This window comes from Lutra lutra, chromosome 15 (assembly GCF_902655055.1).
Source record: "Lutra lutra chromosome 15, mLutLut1.2, whole genome shotgun sequence".
Lineage (NCBI taxonomy): Eukaryota > Metazoa > Chordata > Mammalia > Carnivora > Mustelidae > Lutra > Lutra lutra.
In genome coordinates, this window is record NC_062292.1 from 67,044,405 (window position 1) to 67,056,742 (window position 12,338).

The following is a 12,338-nucleotide window of genomic DNA, read 5'->3' on the forward strand; positions in this document are numbered from 1 at the left end:
AGGAAAAAATATCCGATGGAAAAAAGACAAGTCTCTTCAATAAGTGGTGCTGGGAAAAATAAACAGCCACATATAGAAGAATGAAACAGGACCATACCCTTACACCACACACAAACATAAATTCAAAATGGATGAAAGACCTCAATGTAATAAGGAATCCATCAAAATCCTAGAGGAGAACATAGGCACTAACCTCTTCAACATCCACCAGAGCAACTTCTTTCAAGAAACATCCCTAAAGGCAAGGGAAACAAAAGTGAAACTGAACTTTTGGGACTTCATCAAGGTAGAAAGCTTCTGCACAACAAAGGAAATAGTCAACAAAACAAAGAGGCAATCCACAGAATGGGAGAAGATATTTGCAAATGACACTTCAGATAAAGGGCTGATATCAAAGATCTATAAAGAACTTCTCAAACTCAACACCCAAAAAACAAATAACCCCAGTCAAAAAATGAACAGAAGACATGAACAGACACTTCTCCAAAGAAGACACAAATGGCTAACAGACACATGAAAAAGTGTTCAAATCATTAGCCATCAGGGAAATACAAATCAAAACGACAATGAGATACCACCTTACACCTGTTAGAATGGCTAAAATTAACAAGACAGAAAACAACAAATGATAGTGAGGATGTGGAGAAAGGGAACCCCTCTTACCCGGTCGGTGGGAATGCAAGCTAATACAGTAACCCTCGAAAACAGTGGTTCCTCAAGATGTTAAAAATAGAGCTACCTTATGACCCAGCAATTGCACTACTAGGTATGTGTACTTTAAGACACTGGTATCCCTGACACCTGACCACCAAGCAGGCTGAGACCCAGCCCTTCCAGACCAGCCTTCATCTCTGAGATGGATGACACCATTTCATTCATCTCCATCCTCAGGGCAAAGCCTTTCCTGCTCCAAATCCCCAGGCCACTCACCCTTCACTTCCCGCTCAAATGTCATCACTTCTGTAAAGTCCCTGATTAACCCCAAGTAGAAGTAACTATTTCCTCCACTGTGTTCCCAAAGTGTCATATACTTTCCTCTCTCACAGCTGCCTCCACACGCTGACACAGCCATGGGACCATGTCCCGTGGAGCGCCAACTGCTCCATTCCTGGGTGTGTTCCCTGTACCCCTCACATTCCCCTAGCACTCAGGCTGCTCCGAACTCTTTCCTGAAAACAATAATAAGTAGGTGAAGAAAGACAGGACTAAACAGAGAGGTCTGTAACGAACCAATCTTCATGCAGAGTGACCTGAATATTACAGAGAAGTGAAGATGTGTAGTTGTGGAAGGAAAACTACCTGTGGGGAGCAGCAGGAGCATTGTCAGTGGATATAGTTGAGTATTCCCAGAGTTGAGTGCTGAATAGCTCTTGAAACACAGTGGTGCTTAATAACTAGGTGGGAGGGGTTTTGGGGGCTGGGAAAACTGGGGGTCTTACTGCTCAACCATTGTCCATCAGATACTGGTCCTAAGAATGACTTGATTTCATTACCACAGGGACCTCTTTCCACTTAGCTTCCAAAGATGGGCATAAACCAGGACAAGGACAGGAGAAGAGCAGATCCATGGGCTAAGCCCTCTGCTTTGTGCTAGAAAAGCTGGTTTGAAGGAAAAGCCAGCCCTAGATGAAGAGATTGATACCTTGACTCTGGATTATGGTGCCTCCAAGGGCAAGCTAGATGTATTCTACAGTCTCTGGCTTTTCTCTTGTCCAGAGGTGGATGGAGCTGGGATACAGCAGAACCCAGGCAGAACAGCTTGGGGTTTTTTTGTAGTTTCCTTTCTTTTTCCATGTTTTTCTGCCATTTCTGGCCACCTCCCTTCCTCTGGGGATATGCTGAACTCAGCAAGTCCAGATCCACCAGCTCTGCCCCCTGTGCCCATTGGCTTCCGGTCATCTGGTCATCTGATAAGGCTTCTGATAATGCTTCTGGTGCAGACAGGACCTGCCCTGTTCTGTCCTGCTGGCACACTTTGTGGCCAAAACTGACTATTGCTGCTCCTGGGCCTCCTCCCAGCCTCAGACTTCAGCTCAGCATCTCCAGCAGCCTGGCTCATGGCCCTGCTCTTCTCCTTGATCCTTGGTGAGTACCTCTGTCCCTGCTGGCTGAGACTTCAAAGTTTCCCTGGAGCTCTGATCAGGAGTGTGCTCTCCCTGCCCAGTTGGTGCGGATCCTGCTACCTTTCCAGGAGAGGCTTCACCTGCTCTCCTGCCTTCTCTGTGTCTGGTTAAGTTCCAAACTCAAGCCACTTAATCCATACCTGATTTATAATCCACTTTGATCACCAAAGCTTTTTCTGTTTCCCTTTATTTGCACCAACAAATTTATAATAGTTTATCCCATTTCCCTTTTTACAAAAATTTCTGTAAACATTTTCTTTATAAGAAGACAACTGAACCATGGGTAACAGCAGATAGAGCAAGAAGAGGAGGAGAACTGCCAGACAGACACTTTCACAGTTTATACTGTCCAGTTTCCCCTCAAAGGTGTTCCATATAACGTTTCTCTAGTGTTCCCCAGTTTCTTATCACCCAGATTAAGGTATTGTAAATGGGGATTTTGGAGTCAAAGGGACCTGAGTTTCAATCCTCGTTCTTAAATTTCTTAACTGTCTGAATTGTTAAATTACCCTCTCTCTCTGATATCCTACCTTCATCTGTGAAGTGAAGGTAATAGCATGTTCTTTGGAGGTTTGTTAGGAGACTTTTCATGAGATAATGAACTTGAGGCATCTAATAATCCTACAAGGTCTCTTCCCTAATCAGTCACATCCATTTTATTGTCTTGATGATCCCATGCATCACCAAGGCTCACACTGGCATTTATGTGCTCTCTGTAGGGTGCTGCCAAGTTCCCAAACACTAGTACATTCTCTGAATCACCTGACAGCTAGCTCTACCCGGTCAGGAGCATCCTATCACCTCTCCCCACTTTCCTTCAGCCCCATCTCCTTCACGAAGCCTCTCTGGTCTGGCTACCCATCATCACCCTGCTCCAGAATTTTCAAGTTCCTCTTGGGCTCTATCACTTTCAGACCCGCATACCAGGCATGACACATTTGGTTTCCATTGTGTATATTCAGGCTTTGTGCTCCTTACTAGATGTGTGGGGTGCAATATAATCTTGAGTTTTAGATGGTTACAGACAAGGTCATACTGAGTCTGAGAGAGGTCACGTCCTGAAGATTAAGGGCTTAGAGTTACTTAGAAATTATTGGGAAATGAAGAAAATATTCCAGAATAAGAAGCTGAAATTTTTGCATCTGCCTGAAAGGCTCTAGACCAAAGATATTAGCTCCTTCAGAAACATTTCATAAGGTGCTGGGGGGTGAGGAGCATGACTGTTCTGCAGTTCAGAATGCCTAGGACCTTGGGGACCACTGATGGGCACAGGGCTCAGGACTCTCGGTGGCATGAGAAGGGAGCCTAATGCATAGAGGAGCCTGATTACCCAGGGGTCCTATAGGGAGAAATTATGATGTCCTTATGATGTGCTGATGCCTAAACTTTTGAGTTTGGAACCAAATTTAGAGCTGCTTTCTGACCTGTTGAACCCACAAGCTAACAATGGTTTTCACGTTTTTAAACAATGGGGAAAATCAAAAGAAGAATACTGTTTTGTGAAAGGGAAATTGAAATTTCAGTGTGTATAAACAAAGGTTTATTGTAGCGTGGCCATGCTCATTCGTACACATGTACACACGTGGTTGCTCTCATGCTGCGGTGACAGAGCCGTAGGGTAGCAATAGACCAGGTAGCTACAAAGCCCAAATTGTTTGTGATCTGGCCCTTTACAGGAAAAGTGTGCTGGCAGTGGCCTGAGCACAGTGCCAGTGACAGAGACAAATCCTTCGGTTCTCCTGCTTTTCGCTGCCCCCATGGTGTCGCTGTCTTCTTCATGAGAGCCTTCCCAGTGGCCTCCAACATGACTTGCTGGGGAGCCCAGAGGCTGCACACCACAGGTCCACTCCAGGCAGTAATCAGTTAACGTAATTGACTAGAATAGAAAGTGAATCTATCCGTGCCTGGGGCAGAGCTACATCACATGTACAGAGAATAGGTTGGGCTGTGGTAGAATTGGTCTCTATGGTTCCCAGTCAGTGTCCCTGTGTCCTCTGGGGCTGGTCATTGCAGGAGGTTTTTCTAGGACTGATTTTGGAAGCTCTGTACCCAGTACTCTAGTTGCCCCACAAAGTCTACCAAAGCCTTTCTAAAGAGTTGTGTTATTTGAGCAAAGCCTTGGGATTGACTATATGATCTCACTCGCTTCCTTCTTCTCTCCTCAGCCATTTGCACCGGACCTGGTCTCTTAGGTAAGACTTTTTGGGTTCCTGAGAGGGGGGCCTCCAAGTTCTTGAGATGGAAATCTTGATGCTTACTCAGGACATGGGTAGAGGCTCTAGTTCAATAGAACCTCAGTAGATTTCCTCTCTGGTATCTCAATCCATCCACTCTGTGGATGGGTTTCCACCTCTAGAACCTGGAAGGGAGTTGGGTGGTGTTTCCTGCAAGCAGATTCCCTCCCACTTGGACTCTGTGACCTAAAATTCTTGGCCACCTCCAAGTAACAGATGGTTTTGTTTGGGGGCTCAGAAGGTACCTCTCACTTGCTGGTGTATCTGGGAGAGGAAATTCCTTTTGCCCTGCTTGGCTCTACCACTTCCAGGTCCCTATGCCAACCTGTATGGCTCCTTTGAACTAGAAATGCATTTACTTGTGTGTAGCATGTGGTTTGCCCAGCAACAGGCAGGCTAGATTTCAGCCTCCACTGGCCACCTGAGTTAAGGGGTCCTTGGAGCATGCATAAGCTGCACAGAGAATGGGTCTGTCGAGAGGAAGGCTGTGATCTCCAGACTCAAGGTGGTTGGTCGTGGACCATCCGCTTCTTATACATTATTCCATTGGTCTTTTTCTCTTGATGGTAGAGGCTTTACCAGAGAGGGACAGCCATAGACTCTGCAGTGGACATGGGGGACCCCACACCAGCAGGATGTAATTCAGTTCTTTCAACATTGCTGGCTTGGGTTCTCAGTGCAACAATCAGATTTCATGGTCTTTTTCCCGTGGCGTCCAGGGCTGTCCTAGCTGTCGGTACAGGGACCACAGCTCTACAGCTTTCCCACGGCCCAGGTCACTGCTTCTCTACCCCCAGCCCTGCTCTCGAGCTGTCAGCCAACAAAGTAGGCTGAAGACACTGCCCAGGAGGCAGCTGTCCCAATGACCCCTCTGCCCTTCTCTCTGGCTTTCAAATCTCTTCTCAGCTGGGTTTCTTTGACACTTAGACTGTTTCTTTCTTATATGTTTCTTCTTTCTAAGGATGTCTTCTAATCCTACTTTCCCTGGAAAATAAAACTCATTTAAAGCCAGAATTTTACAATTCAAAACCAGATAACATGTGCATCATCATGATAGCTAGAGTTTCCTGGGGTACAACACAATAATGCCTGTCTAAACTCAAATCTTGCAATGACCCAAATGCTATTTCTGGATGATTCTTCTTGAGTTATATTTGTACCCTATAAATGTAGGTGTGCAAAAATGAAAACTTTTCTTAGTTTTCTGTAGTTAAAATTTAAAATCTATTTCTAGTCTCCATTCCTCTCATTGCTTCCCTCAGAAAACACACGGAAGAAAAGGAGACACAAAAATAGATGAACAACCCAAATGTCAACTTCCAATGCACTCTAAAATCAACCAAGGTCTTCTCACTCAGAAGCTTCTTCTGGGATGGATTCCAGGTTCTAGGGTGTTTGTGCAGAGCTGAGGCAGGATAGATGGTGGAAGATCTGGTGCTCCAAATTCATGTTCCATTTGTGCAGGTGCCTGCATCACCCACATGTCCTACGTGGTCATAGGTGACACTGCTCGAAATAGGGTAGGCCACAGACCAGCAGTCACATGTGGCCCCACCATGTACCCCAGACCTGTCTATGTCAACTACCCCACTGCATGGAGGCATGGACCATTCAGCTCCTCTGTAACATGCTGTCACCCAGGGACTACTGGAGTCCTTGTGGGTTTGCTCCCAGACCTCTTAAATATAATGTCCTGGAGGGCAGCACTGCTCTGAGTTCATAAACCAATACTTGGAATATAGTATATATATGCTCAGCAAAAGTGTGTTGCCTGCTAGGCTCTTTTCTGCTCTCCCACAGCCATCTCCACTCTATGTCCATCTCTTGGTGGAAGAAGGAAAAAGATTTCCATTAGCCTTTCCAACCTCAGAGTTATGGTTGGGAAGCAGAATCGTGTCCTGGATTCCTCAGAACTTATCTGGAGGCTCTGGGGAGACTGTTTTCTACCCTAAGCCCTAGAACCCTCTAGACTAAGAATCTGACTGGTCAAGGCTCTGACCTTTCCTTCACCCACTGCTCTCTGCTGCTGGGTTCTTGGGCATGGGAAGATGTCATGAGAAGCAGCAAGGATGGGTAACGGGGGATCATGGATATTGGGAGAGAAAAAGAGTGAGGTTGTTCAACCCAAATTATATCTAGAGAGCCTGCCCAGTCTGGCTGCCATGGGGAGAGACAGAATCAAGAAAAGACAACACAACAGACCACATCTCTACACTCGTGTTCTGACCCAGGGCTCCCACTGCTTAGCGGTGTGAGCATATATACCTAGGTGTCTTTAAGCAGAGTTTCTCGGCAGGGTAAGTTAGGAGTGGAGCAGAATCAGAACTTAGGGATGGGGTCCTGAAGATCCTCTCCCTCCACTTCCCTTTCAAGCCCTCCTTTCTCAGCCTCCAGCATCCCGCACCCTCTGGGAGTGGTGGAAGTGTTCTGAGATGCCTGAGTCCTCTCTCATCCTCCAGATGCCCAGCCAAGCTCTCATCCCTTTGGAGGGTCTTTGTCCAGAGTGCGGCTCGTGGGAGGTGACCACCGCTGTGAAGGGCGGGTGGAGGTACAGCGGGCCGACGAGTGGGGCACGGTGTGTGATGACGGCTGGGACGAGAACGACGCAGCTGTGGTGTGCCGGGAGCTGGGTTGTGGAGCGGTCAGGAAGGCGATCAGCGGTACCGCATATGGGCCACTGATACAAGAAGATCAGAAAATCTTCGTCCAAGAATTCAAATGCAATGGCACGGAAGAGAGCCTGTCTCAGTGTGAAAGGGAAGATTTTTTTGACTGCAGCCACAAGGAGGACGCGGGAGCTGTCTGTGGGTGTGAGTACCATAGCCCCGCACCCTGTTTCACCCAGCCCATGGGCCACGCTCACCTGTCTTAACCCCTTGTGGACTTCACAGGTGGCTAACTAGCTCCTCACCCTTCTCAACTGCGGGCCCTGCAGAGTCGGTATTTTTCCTGCTCTTTGATTGAGGTAATGAATTCAGCTTAGTTTCAACTACATGGGAGCCTGCTTCTCTCCTTCACACACACACACATACACACACACACACACACACACACACACACAGGCACACCCAGACCCATCCACCACTAAAGTGCTCGTTAAAGAGTGTAGCCTGTGTCGGGAGCTCAGGGGAATTTGTGGGGAAGAAAAGAGCTGGCAACGTATGATATATGTTTCCTGGGTTTCACTCCTAAGAAAACCAAGGACAGTGCACGCTTTTCCAGCTCCCAAAGAGTCCACCAACGAAAGAGCAGGCAAGAGAAGCTTTTAGGAAACCAACACAACACTTTGCCTTCTGTGCATTAATAATCCCTTCTCTGCATGCACTTCCCATTAGACTGTGATTTGCCTGAGGAGCTGGTCCCTGTCTTCTCTTTGTCACCAAGCAGACTGTTACCAGGGAGACGGCCAACAAATCTTTGGGCCTGATGCTGAGATCTCATTCCTACTTGTTAGAGAGATTGAAGGTTGAGAGCACTAATCCACGATACTCGGGTGATAATGATGAAAATGAACCAGGACGTTTTGGGGCTCGGACACATTGTGTCTGTCACTATTGCATTTTATTTTTTAAAAATCTATGCAATCCATCTACGTGCCTCTTATGAGGAACAAATGAGAATACAAATGTGAAAATAATTTGAAAAACTAAAAATGTTACAGAAATAATTAATTCACTTGGAACTGAAAAATGACATTCATTCTGTCGATTCACTCATCCAACCCTTTCAACAAGCATCTGCTGGACAATGCCAAGCGCTCTAGAACATTGGACTAGACACCGAGAGCGGAGAGGTGTGCCCATGGGGCTCTATTCTGGGAAGACCGTGTTCTTGCTTGAACAAACACCTCCCCTTTCCTTTCCCACAGTCCCAGAGGACGTGCGGCTGGTCGACGGCCCCAAGCACTGCCAGGGCCGGGTAGAGGTGAAGCACCAAGGGCAGTGGGGCACCGTGTGCAAAGCAAGCTGGAGCTTTGCAGCCACCAAGGTTGTGTGCCGGCAGCTGGGATGTGGACGGGCCATGCTGACCCGGAAATGCTGCAACAAAGCCACCCAGGGCCAAGGGCCCATCTGGCTGAGAAAAGTGTCGTGCTCGGGAAAAGAAAGCAGCCTTGAGGAGTGCCCTGCTGGGGTCTGGGAGAGGAGCAACTGCACCCACGATGACGACATGTGGGTGGAATGTGAAGGTAAAGCCCACGAGGTTGGACGCTAGATTCATTCCTGGGTTTGGCCACACTGGATTCCGTCCAACCGGTGTCCACGGAGAGCTAGCCACGCGCTAGCCACGCGTCAAGAGACAGGCACAGACTCGCTTAGTTGTGCTGCTCGCCAATTCTCATCTATGTATTTATTTTTAAGATTTTAATTTATTTATTTGAGAGAGAGAGAGCACCCGTGGGAGGAGGAGGAGAGAGTCCCTAGGAGGCTCCTTTCCGAGTGTGGAGTCCGATGAAATCAAGAGTTGGGCACTTGACCGACTGAGCCACCCACACGCCCGCTGGGGCTTTTACAAACACTGACACGAACGCCTCCCTTCGTGCAGGAACGTGGTTTTGGCAGAAGTAAGCCCAGAGTACTGTGGACTATTAGCACACGGAACTCACATACCGGGGATGGAGCATGTCCTCCATTGTTGAGCTCTCTGATTTTAAAAGCGATCAGAAAGTCATTATTAATATTAGAGTTTTATGAATTAGACAGAGAAGTGGAAAATCCTGGTTAAGGAAGGGACTTGGGACACTTGGTCAGGCCAGGAGAAGCGGATGTAGGGACGGGAGCTGGGCGGAGGGTCTCACATGCCGGTGGGATCTGAATGTAGAGCAGTTCCTCTCTCTGTCCCCCTGCTTGCCTCCACCGTTCCTCCCTCCTGTACCTGCAGATCCCTTTGAGCTGCAGCTGGTAGGAGGAGACAGCCGCTGTGCTGGGAGGCTGGAGGTGCTGCACAAGGGCCAGTGGGGCACCGTCTGTGACGATGGCTGGGGAGAAAGAGCGGACCAAGTGGTATGCAGGCAGCTGGGCTGTGGGCCGTCCCTCTCTCCACCTACTAAATTCCGGAGAAGATTTGGCCCCGGAGCCGGCCGCATCTGGCTGGACGATGTGGCTTGCTCAGGGAAGGAGAGGTCCCTGGAGGAGTGTCCACACAGGTTTTGGGGCCGACACAATTGCAACCATGCAGAGGATGTGGCTGTGGTCTGTGCAGGTAAGTCCTGGAGCAGAGTTCATGAGGACGTCATGGGCGAAGGGGAGGGATGGCGGCTCCCGCCGCGGTGCTCACCTGCTCTACACGTACTTCAGGGGATACTAGTGAGGCATTTCAGCAATAAATAGAAATAAGGATGAAACAAATAATGAGTCCCATATCACAGACTTACTGATGTGAGGGCAAGAGAGGTTTTAGAAACTACACCCTTATATGAAAACATGAACAAAAGTGAGAATTAGAGAAAATAAACAATTTTCCAAAATCATAAAAAATTGCTTTGAAATGATAGAACATAACTAAAGTGACCAGTCCTGACTCTGAACTCAGGGGTTGTTCATCCGGAAGACCCCAACCCTCACACCCAGAGTTTAAACCATGGGAGACAGTCCTGCCTCATTCTACCTACGTCTCTCCGCCGATTTTACGTGAACCTGTGGGACTGGGGCTGGGGTGGAGGGGCTCTTTGGAAATGCCCAGGAGACAGTCTTTCCGGACAGTGGGGGGGACTGTAGGCCTCTTCAGGGGATGGGAGGAGGAAGCCCTGCCCCAACCTGAACCAGGAAATGCAAGCTCAGTCCCTGGGGGCTGAAGCCCAGCTTGGCGAGCAGGGTGGGAATGCAGGGCTGCGTGGTTTAAGCACCCTGCTGCGGAGTCCAGTGAGGGCAGAGGCTGACCAAGGGCCAGATGAACAGCTAGTGCCCAGGAGAGGAGGGGTAGAGTCCTGGAAGGCTGCAGGTTGAGTGCTGACGCTGCCACCCTGAGGCTCTGTTAACTTAGACAGTCACTTAACTACTCAGGACCTCATTACTTTCATCTGTAAAATGGGAAGACCCTGGTGCCATTGACCGTGAAGAGTTCTGTGATCATGTGAGGGCGAGACGTGTTCACATGTGGGAACACTGTGGCCGCTGGCCGAGTGAGCCCTGGGGAGGCTGCACCCGACTCCACCTTGGTCCACATCCGTGCAGGACATGTTTATGATTAGGGTCTGGGAGGGCTTCTCTTTCCTGTTCTGGGCCCAATATTCTTTCCTAGCCTCATTGAGCTTGAATGAGATCATCCTTTCTGACGTGTCCCATCCTTACTGTACATCCTTTTCTCTTTGCAGAACAGTAGCCTGGCCTACCTGGTGGTCGACCAGAAGCCCACAGGTCCCAAGTGTCCCCTACTTCTCATGGACCCTGATTGGTCTGGCCTGAGCCCCGGGCCGCAGGCTGTACCTGCCTCCCGCTTTGCCCCCAGCAAGCACCTGAGCCCTGTGCCCTGCCGTGCTCTAGAGCCAAGCACTCCCATCACCGCCTGGAGACAGGAGCTGTTGAATGTCCTCTGCCAGGAAGACAAGCTCACGGTCCCCCTCTCCTCACCGTGGACCCTCCACACTGGCTCTGGCCTGTGCTGCCTCTTCTCACCCCACCTGGGATCCCCAGCCCTGTGCTCTGACCAGTATGGGCCATCGCTGGGCATCATCTGTGTCTGTAGAGAGCATGAGAGGAAGCAGACCACTACATGGGACTTGGGGGAAGCTTGGAGGCATTTCTCCCTGTTTCTCATGCTTCAGGTGATTGCAACCACGGCTGGCACCTCACTGCCCTTCTGCTTCTCGGTGACAGCATGTTCTTCCGGGAGCAGGGCAGTGTCCTGTAATTCCAGGTGCTGCCATGGTACCTGAAGCCACGGCACGTCCCCTCCCGGTATCTGCAATAAAGCCCCTCTGGGGACCGTATGCCACAGCCATCGGGGTTGCTCTTTACCAAGGAGAATCGCGCAAGGTTTTCTAACGGATCCAGGGAAACGTGTGTTGGCAACGGGGTTGCCTCTGGAAGGAGGGGAGGCTGAGGCAGAAGGAGGCTGGGGGGTGGGAGTTGGGCCCCCTGCCGATCAGATGATACCACTTTTACTGCACCCCCCCCCCCCAGGACACTGGCACTTGCAAGCGTAAGGTAAGGCACAGTGGTGCCATGCTCAGGACTTGAGTCTACAGCGCAGCAGCCTTGGACTCAGGCGAAGGTGAGCCCCCGCTGCAGGCCTGCGTTTCCGCTCCCTAACGAAGCAGACTCTGCCTCTGCGGCGGCTCCGGTGCTGTGTGCTTTCCCTGCCGCCAGGAAGCAGGTGTGTCAGCTCCTCCGAGACGGCCTCGGGGCCTCCACTGGGCAGAAGAGAACCTGCCTGCCGACAGGACCAGGCGTGTTACAGAGCCCTCTCCTCCTGGCTCTTCCCTGGCATGGGAATTAGAGCCATCGGGCTCCCCAGTAGAGAAGACAAGGCCTTGGAAAACATTTTGGGATCTACCCTAGATACTCGAAGAGATTCCGCCTTTATCTCATCAGCTCTCTTTAACTGATGAGTTCCTCCTGATTTTCCCTACAGATGAGGGTCCTGTTCCCTTCATCCCATTGTAGCTGGAAACTGGAGGGCCACTGGCAGCCAGAACCGAGTGCTTAAAAAGCCGTTTTATCCTCAGTAGAGTGGACAGGTTTGGAGTGTCACAAAAGGGACTTCAAATCTCCCTCAGTTTCTGTATTAAAGTTTCATTTGCTTCCATTCCAATAAGTCCCCTGAGAACCAATCAGACAAAAGGAAGAGCCCCTGGGAGAGACGGGGAATCCGTCCCAGAAGCAAGAGCTGACAGTAGTTTGCATGATGTCCCTGAAGGACAGCAAGCCGAGAAGCCGCCCCCGGCCTGTTTTCAGGGCGGAAGGCATGACCGCCGTGGGCTCGGAGGAACCCGGGCAGGCCAGCATGTGACCCTGGCTGCCAGCGCTCAGATACCGCTGTGTCC

At 49.8% G+C, this 12,338-nt stretch overlaps 1 protein-coding gene across 1 annotated transcript; it reads left to right on the forward strand.

The window, feature by feature from the left end:
• The first annotated feature begins 1,870 nt into the window (after positions 1-1,870).
• Positions 1,871-11,289, forward strand: CD5L (CD5 molecule like). Its single transcript, XM_047703960.1, has 6 exons — positions 1,871-2,085; positions 4,289-4,315; positions 6,817-7,167; positions 8,226-8,543; positions 9,236-9,556; positions 10,668-11,289. Exons 1-6 carry the CDS (start codon positions 2,058-2,060, stop codon positions 10,673-10,675), a joined length of 1,053 nt encoding a protein of 350 aa, XP_047559916.1. The 5' UTR covers positions 1,871-2,057; the 3' UTR covers positions 10,676-11,289.
• The last annotated feature ends 1,049 nt before the right edge of the window (positions 11,290-12,338 follow it).

Excerpts from the sequence above, each read along its gene's own strand:
- CD5L (XM_047703960.1), top strand. The coding sequence starts at position 2,058 with ATGGCCCTGCTCTTCTCCTTGATCCTTG. Across the intron at positions 4,316-6,816 it reads CACCGGACCTGGTCTCTTAG|ATGCCCAGCCAAGCTCTCAT; the intron begins GTAAGACTTTTT and ends CTCATCCTCCAG. Across the intron at positions 7,168-8,225 it reads CGCGGGAGCTGTCTGTGGGT|TCCCAGAGGACGTGCGGCTG; the intron begins GTGAGTACCATA and ends CCTTTCCCACAG.